Source organism: Mustela erminea, chromosome 11 (genome assembly GCF_009829155.1).
Source record: "Mustela erminea isolate mMusErm1 chromosome 11, mMusErm1.Pri, whole genome shotgun sequence".
In the NCBI taxonomy this organism is placed as follows: Eukaryota; Metazoa; Chordata; class Mammalia; order Carnivora; family Mustelidae; genus Mustela; species Mustela erminea.
In genome coordinates, this window is record NC_045624.1 from 75370967 (window position 1) to 75384512 (window position 13546).

Consider the following 13546-nt stretch of genomic DNA (forward strand, 5'->3'; position numbering starts at 1 on the left):
ATGAAAGAAAAAGGAACTGGACACTAAAAAAAATCTCTTGCAGTTTAATATTCCATTATTCTAAGGCCATCTTTTAGACAGGTCCCAGAAAACCCTCCTTATGGTTCTGGTTAACCATTAATTCACATGTCAAAGGTTGTATTCGAAAGCTTTCTCTACTTAGAGAAACAGAAAAAATAACACAACACTTTTCCTCCTCTTCATAAGGAAACTTCCAAGAAATGAAACAATGTTGTGGTCTATCTTCTAAGTTTACATGATGAATTAGAATCCTGTGTTCACTGATCAAACATAATCTACCGAACCATTCTCACCTACAAAGCCGTGAAGTTCCTCATTCACCTGCTCTCTACTAGTTGGCAGCACATGAAAGGTCCTTCAGGCATTTACCATTAACAATTTTTCAGATGCGGGTAATTATATGTCTACTCATGAACAAATGTTCTTTTACATGTTATCTTACATCAGTATTAATATTTCTATAAGGGACTCTGAGTGGTGGGTTCATGGGCAAGGTTTTGTACTCTGAGCATTTTAAAGTAAGATATAAGAGACATCTCAATCTTTCTTTAGTTTTCTGGAATGATTAGTCTTACTTAGGGAAGTTGTTTAATCTTAAAATAGAAAGATCTGCTTTGCATTTTAAACTGGGCTTCCTTACTTACTTATCTCAAATCTTCCTGTCCCCAATAATTGCTTCTCTGTAGACACATCAAAAGTATCCTGTCAACAAGCACCATTTTAGAAGTGATGTCTCAAATGATAGATCAGTGGTTACCAACCACAGCAGCCTTTAACAATAACTGAGCTGCTTTTTAAAAAATACCCATGCCTGGGCTCCACCCCAAGGTAAATAATCAAAATCTTTAAGGGCAGGCCCAGGCATAGGTATTTTTTAAAAAGATCCCCCTGGTATTTCTAATAATGTATGTATGGGTAATTAACCAATAGAAACCGTACTTATTATGATAGGTAACTCTTATTCATTATTCAGGACCTTTTAAAGTCCTTTTCTTCTTGTAATCCATGTATGATCTCCATAGTGGGTCAATTCCTCCCTATGCACTGACATAGCACCCTGTGCTTGTTTATCCTTACAACTGTTTACTTGATTATCTTACATATTAGGTGGTAAAATCTGTAAGGCAGGGATTGTGTCTTATTTGACTTCAAATCAATCTCCAACACCTAATGCTTGGCTCATAGTAGGCATTCAGTAAATATTTATTAAACAAATCAACTGGCAAATCAACACAAAACATCACCTTAATTGCAATGCACATAAAATGTGAATTTTAAAAATCTATCTTCTTATAGTGACAGTTCAATAACAATCTGGTATTAAGAAATGTGTATCCTAGATTTCAAATGTCAAACATTCCAGACAAACATACCTTTGTCTTTATAAATAAAAAAACAAAAGCATCTCAAATCCTTGTTCAACTCAGTGTCTCTAAACTCAATGTTTCTTTAAAAATCAGATCTTACTACCTACAAATAAAAATGTATAGAAATACTTATAATCTCCCTTCTTCCTCTCAATCTCCCCCATCACTTTCCTTTGCCTCCTTTGTTCTTCGAGTTAAGAAAGTTGGTGGTACAGTACCTCAATATAATTTGTCTTTAGGACAATTTTCATGTCATCAATTTGTCAGCCAGTTGGAGAGGAGGTAGGATGCCTACTGGTTAAGAATGTGAGTTTTGAATCAAAGTGCTCTGAATTAGATCACTTTTTAGCTATGGGATCTTGAGCAAATGAGTTAACTTCACTCTGTCAATCTGGGTTTCTTCTATAAGTTGACAATAATGACAGTACCTACCTGATAATACTTTTGAGAGAATTAGATGAGATAATCTATGTACACCAATTAGTTTATAGCCTGGTACAGATGTTAACAATTATTACCACTGTTATCACTATTATCATACAAATAGTTAAGGGGTCAAAGCTCCCCTGTACTGTAAACAAAGTAGGAATGGTATGCAAAATTAAAATTTCCCCTTTACTTGCTCAGAATCTAGAAAAATGTTAAAAATTTACTCCCTAATGCAACCTTTTCCCATATCAACAATTTCAAATTTATCTCCCTAAGATATTTCTAGTCTCAAGTAATTTTCTTTGGCTTTTATTAAGACCATTACATAATTTAAAATGAGAGGTATAGCCAGACTTCAATCAAGAAAGGATCTTAAAGAAAGGGAACATCACAAGTTTTCTTCATTGACTTTATTTTAAATCTTCTCATGAGTTTGACATGGCTAAGGAAAATAATTTATGAGAAGTTTTAAAATAAAGCTGTCCAAAAAACCACAAAAGAATATAACAAAGCCCCGTTTTGGAGGAGAGGAAACAAAGATAGCAAAAAACCAAAATCTAGGCTAAGGTTAAACAGAAGGAATGGACACTAAATCCTTGGGGCTCCTGCTATGGGTAAAATGTGCTGTGTATAAGACTTTCACCCAAGAGACCATGGCAAGATTCCCCAGATTACAAACTAAAACTAAAAAACTGAACAATTGACAGAATAACATTATTATCATTTGCAGGGCCTTAATAAGCCTGTAGTATCCTCATAACACGTTTAACAATTTAGCAAACTAGAGGTAAGGATGACTTGGCTTGATTCTGCCTTCCTTCCTCTTTCATGTGCATCATTTCCAAAGTGAAGTTCTGAATTCAAGACATTGTATTTTTCACATGCGAAAGAATCTGCTTTAAGAGAAGGTGTATTCTCTCGTTAGACTCTTCAAACAAACACTCTTGTAAACTGTATATCCTAGCATTTTATATAAATAATAAAATAATTTCTGCATCTATTAAAAGGTTAAATTTAATTAAAAAATAATGAAAGCATCCAAATGGTTACTTGAGATATTACTACTTGAAGATCATTTTTACTTATGCACAGATTAATAGCAAAAGATGTACTTAGGCTATTAGTCCATAATCACTATTCAACAGAAAAATTAAAAAACAAACCTACAAGCTAATTGTGCTTTTTAAAATAACTATTGAAGCAATAAACAATCACTCCCCAAATATTTTCATTTCCTTTAAAAATAACCATAAAACCAATCATACAGCAAGGAAAGAACTAGTCTATATCTTGAAGAAATTTTACTCCGGAGAAGAAAAACACTGTCACTTACAGACTTCTTTTAAAAGCCATGTATAACATGCTTTCTGTTACATTTTTTTTAGAAGTTAACTTTTACCCATGATGAAGTTAAACAACTTTTCAAAACGTATTGACATTCCATCAAACTGACTCTAAATCATTTTACGGCAAAGAAAGAAAGGGTGAAAAGTTTGCTAGACTAAAAGTTAATGTGCTACTAACCAGCTATGTGATATCTTTCCCAACACACTGCCTTATTTTCAGCACCAAAAAATGACCTGTGATCTCTAGGGTCCAAGGTTATTTTAAAATAACTCTTCCAAAAAAATTAAAAAATAAAATACTCTTCTATATTTCTTAAGTTAGACATCTGTTCACATGATGCAATGATATTTGTGTTTTGCTTTTATCTTAGTTTACAGCTGGAATGAGACCTTCTAAGAACAAGGACTAAATTTTCTGAAGTGGTTCTCTACTAAGTAGTGGCTGAGACATGATCTTTCGATAATATAAAATATAAATGAATCTGTTTAGTGACTTCCTTTCTTTATCCTTTGTATAAGTGTTTAACTATATAAAGAGCAAATGAAAATCTCATCCCCAAGCCGAAGCCTCATTAGTGTTACAATGCATCAACTAGATGACAGTGTCATCCTAGAACTGCTATTCAACTAGACAAGCAATAAGAGACAGTCCCATTGAATTTTAATTAACCACTCTGATACTACTGCAGAAGTTTTCGGATACTTAAAGGAAAATTTTTTTTGTGGATTCACTGCTGTCAATTTATTAGCATTTAGATGAATTTAACTTTTCACTTTTCACTTTACATTTTCTAACAGCAATCTTGAATTTCTTACTGCTAATTTATAAAAGTCAGTTCAATATTTTCTATTATAATTTTGCTAAACAGAGAAAACTCCCATTTCTGCAAGAGCACAGAGTCTTTTCCTTCTTGAAAAGAAACTACTAATTTTAGTTGAGGTTCATATTTATTAGACTACACAGCTTTGAAAGTAAAATAACGTCCTTGATTAATTTTCTAAATAAAATTTCATATTAGTATTATAAAAAAGGAATTTAAACACTTCACAAATAACTTTAATTACATATTAAGCTGAATGTTAAATATGAGTCGATTAGATACTCAGTTGTACTTAATATTGCCAGTTCTGTATGTTACTTACAGGACCTCTCAAGTACGTCATTTAACAACTATGAAGCACAGTTACTCATTTACAGAACGTAATTACTATTCTTTTTTAATGACAATGTCTTGTTCACTGCTAAGGAATTTATAACAAGTATCTATCATATGTATCTATACCATAAAAACAAGTTAATTCTTAATCTTTCAAGACAAAAAAATTAAGATAACAAGGTTCACCAAAAATCTGACTTAACTTTTTATCCCAGTAATTTTACCAACTTTCCAAGTAGAGGACAAAGACTTTGTCTTTTTCTTCTACCAGCTTTTTAACAAAATGGTTAGAGTACTGGCTGACTGAATTAGAGTCCCAAAGGCTGAACTCCATATGGAGAGCAATACAAAAATGTGAGCCCTGAAGAAATCAAGAATAATCTGTTTCAGTAGCGATTAAGGCTATACATAGAGGACAGAAAACAAATGAAACTGTCTAAAATGATTACTTGTGGGAATGAAGGTTGAGGAAAAGAGATGCTAGTTTTCTATTTCCCATTGTCTTAATTGTAATCCTTAAAAATAATGACTATATATTTCTTTTAAATATTAAAAAATATAATTAAAGTCTAGGCCATTAAGTATAGAGCCTAGCAGTGTTTTGCAGATAGGAGCAACTCTTGAAAAGTTTTGAGTGAGTGAATAAAGGCATGCATTCTGCCCAAGAGAAAGGAAACTAAGGAATATATTCCCACTAATGATTCCAGAATGGCAAAGCAGTTACTGATACTGCCCTTCTGTGTTTTACTGAGTGACTTTGGAAAAATCACACAGCTTCGCAAAGCCCCCAGTTTGCATGTAATACAGATATTATTACACAGCACTTACAAAATTGAGATAATTCTTATACTGTTAAGAGTTACAATAAAATGTAATTGCACAGATATGCCTGATTAATAAGAGATTAAAGCCATGGGAACTTAAAAAAATATGGATGGGGTCACATGAAAAGGAAGGAGAATAAATGGATTATTATATTGTGTGGGTTTACAACAAGATTTTAATTTAAAAATTAGCATAAGCATATTTGTGCTCTCTGGATTAACAAAAACAAAAACAGAAAGCTTTGCAAAACCCATGCAATGTACTAAAAAAGATCACTTAACTGATACAGCCCTCCCCAGTAAGTCAATTCCATGCTCCCGCGCAGCTCAGTGGCGGGAGACATCACCAGCATAGAGTACCTTGAAGAGGTATTTGGAGATGAGCCAGCCATCTGCAACTTTGGGATATCTCTTTAAAAATATAAACAACAACAACAACACACAGATATTTAAGAAACCTGCCATCAAGTTTACAATTGCAAACTGAATAGCCCAAATAAGATGGCTACACATTACCTGGATGCAATAATCACTACATTTCCTACCTAATAAATAAAATGAACTCAGTTAGGATGAATATGAGGTACACTCAGCCCATATACCAAGCTGGTCCGTTGTCACCTATTCTACTGGAGAAAGGCGAGTATCTGTAAGTCACAGAAATAGGCTCCCTCTTTGCTTGCAGGGCCATCATTCTTTTCCAGACATGATAGGCTGATGATGACAAGGCAAAAGGAGCAAAAACTTGTTTGAATCTGCTAGCTTTGCACCTCAGAATTTATAAGTTTGGTTAGGAAAATTATTAAACTATATGTCTTATAAGGTTTTAACTTCAAAAATAAATACCTTTTTTTTCCTGTTAAAAAAATTCATTTTGAAGAACACCTCTTGTTTTGGGGGCCTAAGAAGAGTTAAAATTTGTATGTTTTTTTTTTCTTTTGTTAACTATGAGAACAGCACTTAAATTAGATATCAAGTAGAATGTTCTTCAGTTTAACTGATGCTGACAAAATGCCTTCTTCATGCAAAATACTGTTTTATTTCCTACAACCTCCAATTATTGTTTAACAACCACCATCTGGAAAAGTAAATTCTTGCTATGTTGTTTGGAAATTCCTAGTATAATTACACAGGAAAACTCTAAAGCCGAATTTCTAAAGTTGCATTCCTCAAAAATGGTTTCTTCTTCTCTCATAACCAAACACTGAAATCTCCAACAGGACATGGTCTTATAAACCTTGCCAAATATTTATACCCTTATGAAACCAAAAAAACCAACCACACACACAGTCAGTAATGTAAGAAAATGAAAGGAAGATGTATATAGTTTGTGCTATTGGCTACATTTATGTGTTGACCATTCACTCTCTATCTTCCTACTTCAGTGTATAACTTTTTAAAAAGATTTTATTTATTTATTATCAAAGAGAGAGATCACAAGTAGGCAGAGAGAGAGGGGGAAGCAGGCTCCCCATTGTGCAGAGAGCCCATTGCCGGGCTAATCCCAAGATCCTGAGATCATGACTTGAGCTGAAGGCAGAGGCTTAACCCACTGAGCCACGCAGGAGCCCCAATGTGTAACATTTTTAACAAATATTAAATTTGGAAACACATATCCAAAAAGAACTATAATTTGGTATTCTAATTGAACCCACATTAGAAGGTTATGTTATTGCTACAACTACTACAAAAATGAAAATTTCTCAGCATTCAGATGTAAATCAGATTAGAATGCTTTTCACTGAAAATATTAAGAAAGCCAATTCTTAATGTTTAAATCACATTTATTATCTTTGCCCTAAAAACAAAGTTAAGTATCTTATTTTTAGTGATTAACCAAAAAAGTTATCAAAAGTAAAAGCAATGTCCATGAAAATCATACTTAAAAGAAATTTTACTTCAAAAAATATATTAAATAGGGGACACCTGGGTGGCTCAGATGATTAAGCATCTGCCTTCTGCTCAGGTCATGATTCCAGGGCTCTGGGATAGAGCTTCCTGCTCAGCGGGGAGCCTGCTTCTCCCTCTCCCTCTGCCTGCCACTCCTCCTACTTATATGCTCTCTCTCTGTCAAATTATAAATAAAATCTTTAAAAAGTATATTAAATAAGATCTATCATGTCCAGATTTATGTCATGATATAATCAATCCCTGGTATAAAGTGAGAAACAATTACTAACTCTGTTATAAATCACAATTTATAGATAGTGGGTTTTTTTAAAAACTGTTAGTATATTAGCCTTTATGTCCTCATTACACAGATGGTTTTTATTTGGGCTGGAAAATACCATGTGAAGACTTTAAGAAACTAATATGCTTTCACTTATATGTAGGCCTTAGTTGCTTTAATCATAATTTAGTATCTTACTCTTCATCAGTTATAAGGAACCAGGAGCATCCAGAGAAAGTAAAAATCCACTAGATTCTAAATTATGTGTAATTAAATTTCAACAGCTCTTTCATTTTATAGATGAGAAAGCAGAGGCTCAGAGAGAGCCTGCCTAGACCCATCTCTGTTTGCTGTCACCTCATGCTGATCTACTCATGAGACAAGATTTGACAGAGGGAGGAGAATCAGTCAGTTGGTTTTCCTGGTTGGTTATGAGTTCTCACTGACAGCTTCAGAAATAAGAAAAACAAAACAAAAATAAGCAGTAAACATACAGTGTGACCAGGGTGAATATTTTTCATACAAAATTAAAATTCTTAGCATAGTTGCTACCAAAAAAGTAAATGAACAAGTGAACTACAAAGCTCACATTATTTCAAAGTGGCCCAAGGAATTATTTGGACAAAAGGGTCTCATTTGCAACTGAAATACAGCCCTTTGTTATAAAATACATCAATGTTAAGAAAAAGTGAAACAGTATTTTACCATTAAGTAATGACAGTTTCAACAAAACTAAATATATCAAAGTGTCCTGTTCAAAAAAATATTCATTCAAATGCACCAGGGCAATCTTATCACATATAGTTATAGTAGGTATTAATTTCTGAAATTTCAGTCAAAAGAAGAATCTATTCAGAGGTGGATACAATAATCGCTTCTCGGCCTTTTGGCTAAGATCAAGTGCAGAGGTGGATACAATAAAAGAATGTTTAATCATACTAAAGATACAGTATTTTCTGACCCAAAGAGTATTGAACTTTGAAAAACAAATATCTGAAAATGAATCCAACTATAATCTTTCTATTAATGTGGAAATTGGCCTTCATCCACAAAAGATCACTGACCATAAATAAATGCCTTTGTGATAAGACTGAATATAATTCTAATTCACTAATGACATTTATTCTCCCACTTTTTTCATGTTACCTCTTGTTTCAACTTTAGCTTTCTATTCATTTTGAGTTGATGACTAAGCTACATTAATTATGATTGATATCATTTGATAAATATTAATGACTATGCAGAAGGTGAACATCTGCCTTCGCTCTATCCTAATTTTTTCTCTTTCTCTGTGTATATATTTTTCTAATAAAGTTACAGGTAGATGACTTTATTTTTAAATGATAGATTCTAAAAATAAGACCCCTAAATGGATTTGTAAATAGCCATTTGTAAGGCAAATAACAAAACTGATTATAAATTATCAGACAGCAATTCAGAATTTTCACAAGTTTTTTTTTAAATTGGCAATACCAAATAGAATATGCTTCATTTTGTCACTGATAATATTCGTGGACATTCTTGTTATTTGAAATTTTGAATCTTCAAAATATGTAAGAGAAAAATCATTCAATGAAGCAACATTTATGACTGTAGTATATACTGTAATTCAGCTAACAATGAAACAATATTATCTTCTTTTCTGTGTGGTAAATTTTCATTTCTTAATAGGTTATGAAATTAAATTGTACCGTCATATAAAATTCATCTTAAGCTTCCAAAAGACTGCTTTCAAAATGACATTTATAGGTAGATGATAAGTACATTAGAAACAAAAGTATTTGTTCATTGATTCAACAATTTTCAAAACTGAATATCAAAAACATGAAAATATTTTACATTTTAAGGTCATAGTGACTTTAAAGGAAACATATGCAGGAAGAATTTTAATAAAATATTAGGTTATATCAATGAACATCTCTTGAAATCAGAAAATCAGAAAGACATAGGAAATGAAATTACTGATACCCTCCAAAAATGAACTGAAGTTCACTAAACTATGTAATCTCTTCCTTGTTCTATAATAATAAGAAATATTTGAGCATTAAAAATGCTGAATTTGGGGCACCTGGGTGGCTCAGTGGGTTAAAGCCTCTGCCTTCAACTCAGGTCATGATCCCAGGATCCTGGGATTGACCCCATATTGGGCTCTCTGCTCAGCGGGGAGCCTGCTTCCTCCTCTCTCTCTGCCTGCCTCTCTGCCTACTTGTGATAAATACTGTAAGATGCTCTATACTAATTCCACAAAAACCATCAGGTCAAACTGGAAATGTCCAATTATTTTTCCAGAAGAAATCCAAAGGGCTACAGATACAGATAATAAACATAAGCAAGAACTATCATCAGAGACCATCAATTCCTCCAAAAGCCAAGAATCTGTATTACCTGGTAGACTCATAAATTTCTTTACCTCTCTCATATATTAAAAAAAATTCAAAAATATCTGAAGCAATGTTATCAACGGTAAATATTATTTAAGCATTCTAAAAATATTTTCTTTTGTGTGGTACTCCCACTCAGAAGTCAAATCTAAATTGAGAATTTTCAATTTGAAGGGATTTGGGAAGTGAAATTCATGTAAAATAAATCTAAAAATATTCCAGAACTAACAAAGTTTAAAATCACTAGTAAATCTCTCATTCCACAAATAAATAAATATTTAAATTGGGGGATTAAATGACTCCTTGAAAATTCTAAACCAGAATTTTCAAGGAGTCATTTTAATGACTGAGCAACCTGGGTTGCTCAGTGGGTTAGGCCTCTGCCTTCAGCTCAGGTCATGATCTCAGGGTCCAAGGATGGAGCCACACATTGGGTTCTCTGCTCAGCAGGGAGTCTGCCTCCTCCTCTCTTTCTCTCTCTCTCTGCCTCTCTCCCTACTTGTGATCTCTGTCTGTCAAATAAATAAATAAAATCTTTTTTTAAAAAAAAAAAAGAAAATTCTGGTTTGGTTGTAAAACATAAAGACTATTTTGTCCACATCTCCAAATATGTACACATACTGAAGACATTTTTATTGTTCTTCACCCAGAACTGCTTAGCAAATACCATAATTAAGAGTAGTACTACGATCATATGGTTCCAAACAGAAGCAAGTACCTAAATATGTGGAGACTGTGTTTTAGAATTTTAAACATGCACAAAATTATATAACATATTGTAAAACTAAGACAAGAAAATATTTCAGATGTTTCAAAACAAATAATAAATCCTCAAGTGAAAAATGATAAGCATAAAATGAAATAATAAAATACCAAAAGAAATTATGTAGAAAGACCAATATCTAGGAGAAAAAAAGGCCATTACTGATCAAAATGGACTACATAAAAGCTAGTTCTATGTGATATAAATACCTTTTTTCTATTTGAGGGTAGTTAAGAAAACTCCCTCCAAAAAAAGAAACAGGCAAAGGTCATAGTAAGGAAATTACAAAAAAAAAAAAAAAAAGATTCTTACTAAACATGAAAATATCCTTATCTCATTTGCATATAAATGCAAATTAAAATAACAGAATATTTTATGTTTTATGTTATATTTTATATCTTATAGGCCAAAAAGGTATTTTTCCCCTGTCAAATTAAAATTTTTTAATTATTAAAAATATTGTAATACTAACAAAAATACAATGAGTATATGAGAAAATAAAAATTACATAATTATTGGTACAACTTTTATGGTAGACAATACAAAAACATGTATTAAAATCATAGTATATATATCAAAATGTGTAAATACTGTGATTTCAGTAATTACAACTCTAAGAATTCATTAGCTACTACCATTAACAGGAAATAATTTTGGGGAAATTAGAAAACTATGTATACATAAATGTCAGAACCTTAACAGCATGATTAGAAAAGGGAAAATTAGGGTAAAATAGGAAATTAATTATAGTTAATTCATGCAACAAATTATGTACTTGTTAAATATGAAATGGAAATACATTCAAGAAAATAGAAAACATTTGTTCAAACAAAACCTTACACATGGATGTTCACAACAGCATTACTTATGAGAGAAAAAAAGCAGAAACAATCTAATGTCCATTAAATAGATACACAAAATGTGGTATATCCATAGAATGGGATATTATTTAACCATAAAAGGAAAGAGCTACTGATACACACTATTATATAGATGAATCTTGAAAACTTTATGTGAAGTGAAAGAAGCCAAGCACAAAAGGTCATGTATTTTATGATTTCATTTACATGAAATGTCCAGAATAAGTAAATCCATAAGGTCTGAAAGTAGATTAGTTGTTGCCAGGGGAGAAGGGGTAGAGGGAAAAGAAGTGACCCCGTAAAGGTATGGAGTTTCTTTTTAGAGTGATGAAAATGTTTTGGAACTAGGTAGGCAGTACTAGTAATTTACACAACATTGTGAATATACTAAATATAAATCAATTATACATTTCAAAATGGTTACAATGGTGAGTTTTATGATGCATTAGTTTAATCTCACTTAAAACTACTAAAAAATAAAACTAAATGGAAAATACGATATGGCCATGGAAAGATGCCTAAAATATACTAAGGGCAAATACAGATCACAGCAAAGGAAATACAATTATATACACATTCATACATACATAAATATATAATATATGTGACAGTTATAGCAGCTGCAATTTTATCTGCAATTTCTGGAAGATTTTATTAATATTCCTGCAGCTCTAAATTTGAACCTCTGATCACTTTTATGAGTAGAAAGGAAGAGGGAAGACAAAAAATGACAGCCCAAGAAGATAAAAGTATATACAGAGAAAAGTTAAGTTAAAAAGTCAAGTTAAGTAGTCTATATGTCAGTTAGGGGATGAAATCTGAACGTGAAGAATGAGGCTTTGAAAAGGCAACAGAAAAACAAACAAAAAAAATCAGTTTAATTTAAAGTTTAATACTTTGTACTTTAATACTAAATAAAGTTTAATACTAAATACAGTTTACAAGTTTAATACTAAAGCATAGGAATATAACTTGAATTGAAAAAGGTACATGAATAAGAGAGAAATTTGAGTGACACTTAAATTTTTCCAGTTACTTTTTGCATCATATTTGCTTTACAAACTAAGGCTTTTTGTCTTTAGAATCTATTTGTTTATTATTTACTACTAAACTTAAATTTAGTATATTATATAGAGATTAATTTTATTCCTTATACAATTTAACACACTAAACCAAATTTACCACGCTACATATAACCTTGGGTATTTTCAAGAATTAATTGAATATTATCATTTTCTGAGATACAAAATCTGCTCAAGCTTTCCTAAATTTCCAAGTACATAACTTAAAAGGGTGTTTCTCAGAATGGCCTTGTCCATTGTCTAAGAGCCAAATTCTGGTAACCTTCAGAGCCACTTTCTTATCTTTTATATCATGTTTTGGCCTAAGTATATGGGTTTTTATTGGGTGAGTTTGCATTCATATGTTACTACAGAAACAATTCCAGTCTCATTTTGTGTGCAAACCAAGAATCAAAAGTTGGAAAACCTTCAAAAATGAACAAAGAAAATTCAAAAGCCAAATGAACAGGTTTATCTTTATCCATTGTTTCTAACAGTGTTTATACTACACTTCAAAAGGTGGCCTCATGGGGAGGTAACTATTTATCATAGAAGTCAGGAAGAGCTTTGAGGTTCAAGCCAGTGTTCCTGAGCAATGCTTAGTATCATAACAGTTCAAGTGGACTGGAGAAATTATAAAATATTAAGTCACAGGCATTCTAACTTATTTTAAGAATCTGAATCCAGATGTTATTAGGAAAAAAAAAAAAACCCAGAGATTATTATTCTTGCATCAAGGATTCTATTTTCCAACAAATATTCACTGAGTGCCTACCATGTCCCGGGCAATAGAGATCTGGGAACAAAAAGACAAAGATCTCTGCCCTGGTGAAGCTTACATTTCAGTGGTGGTAAAGACAGACCATTAACAGTAAACATAATAGTAAGTAAAGTCACATAATACATTAGAAGTTAACACTTAAAAATAGTTTTAAAAACATTTTAAAAAAGAGGAGAGGAGTGTTTGGGGGATGAAAGGAGAGGAGGTGAATTATAATTTAAAATATGGTAGAAGAGTTTAGGCATCAAAGAGAAGTTTTGAATGGATGACGGAGTTAACCATTCAGATATCTAGAAGTGTTTTCTGTACACAGGGAACAGACACTACACTAGTGGACTCTGGCAGGAATTTGCCTGGTGCAATCAAGGGAAAGCAGAAGACCGATA

General features: G+C 32.2%; 1 protein-coding gene across 8 annotated transcripts in view; it reads right to left on the reverse strand.

Moving 5' to 3' along the window:
* RUNDC3B (RUN domain containing 3B) overlaps nucleotides 1-13546 on the reverse strand; it is a 137381-nt gene that overhangs the window by 83319 nt on the left and 40516 nt on the right. For 5 of the 8 annotated variants that reach the window (XM_032304722.1, XM_032304717.1, XM_032304721.1 and 2 more), the window contains one exon: nucleotides 5505-5555. The exons of the other annotated variants lie outside the window; for them this stretch is intronic. In XM_032304722.1, coding sequence (XP_032160613.1) covers nucleotides 5505-5555 — 51 coding nt within the window. The remainder of the gene's footprint in view (nucleotides 1-5504; nucleotides 5556-13546) is intronic. 8 annotated transcript variants of the gene reach the window in all.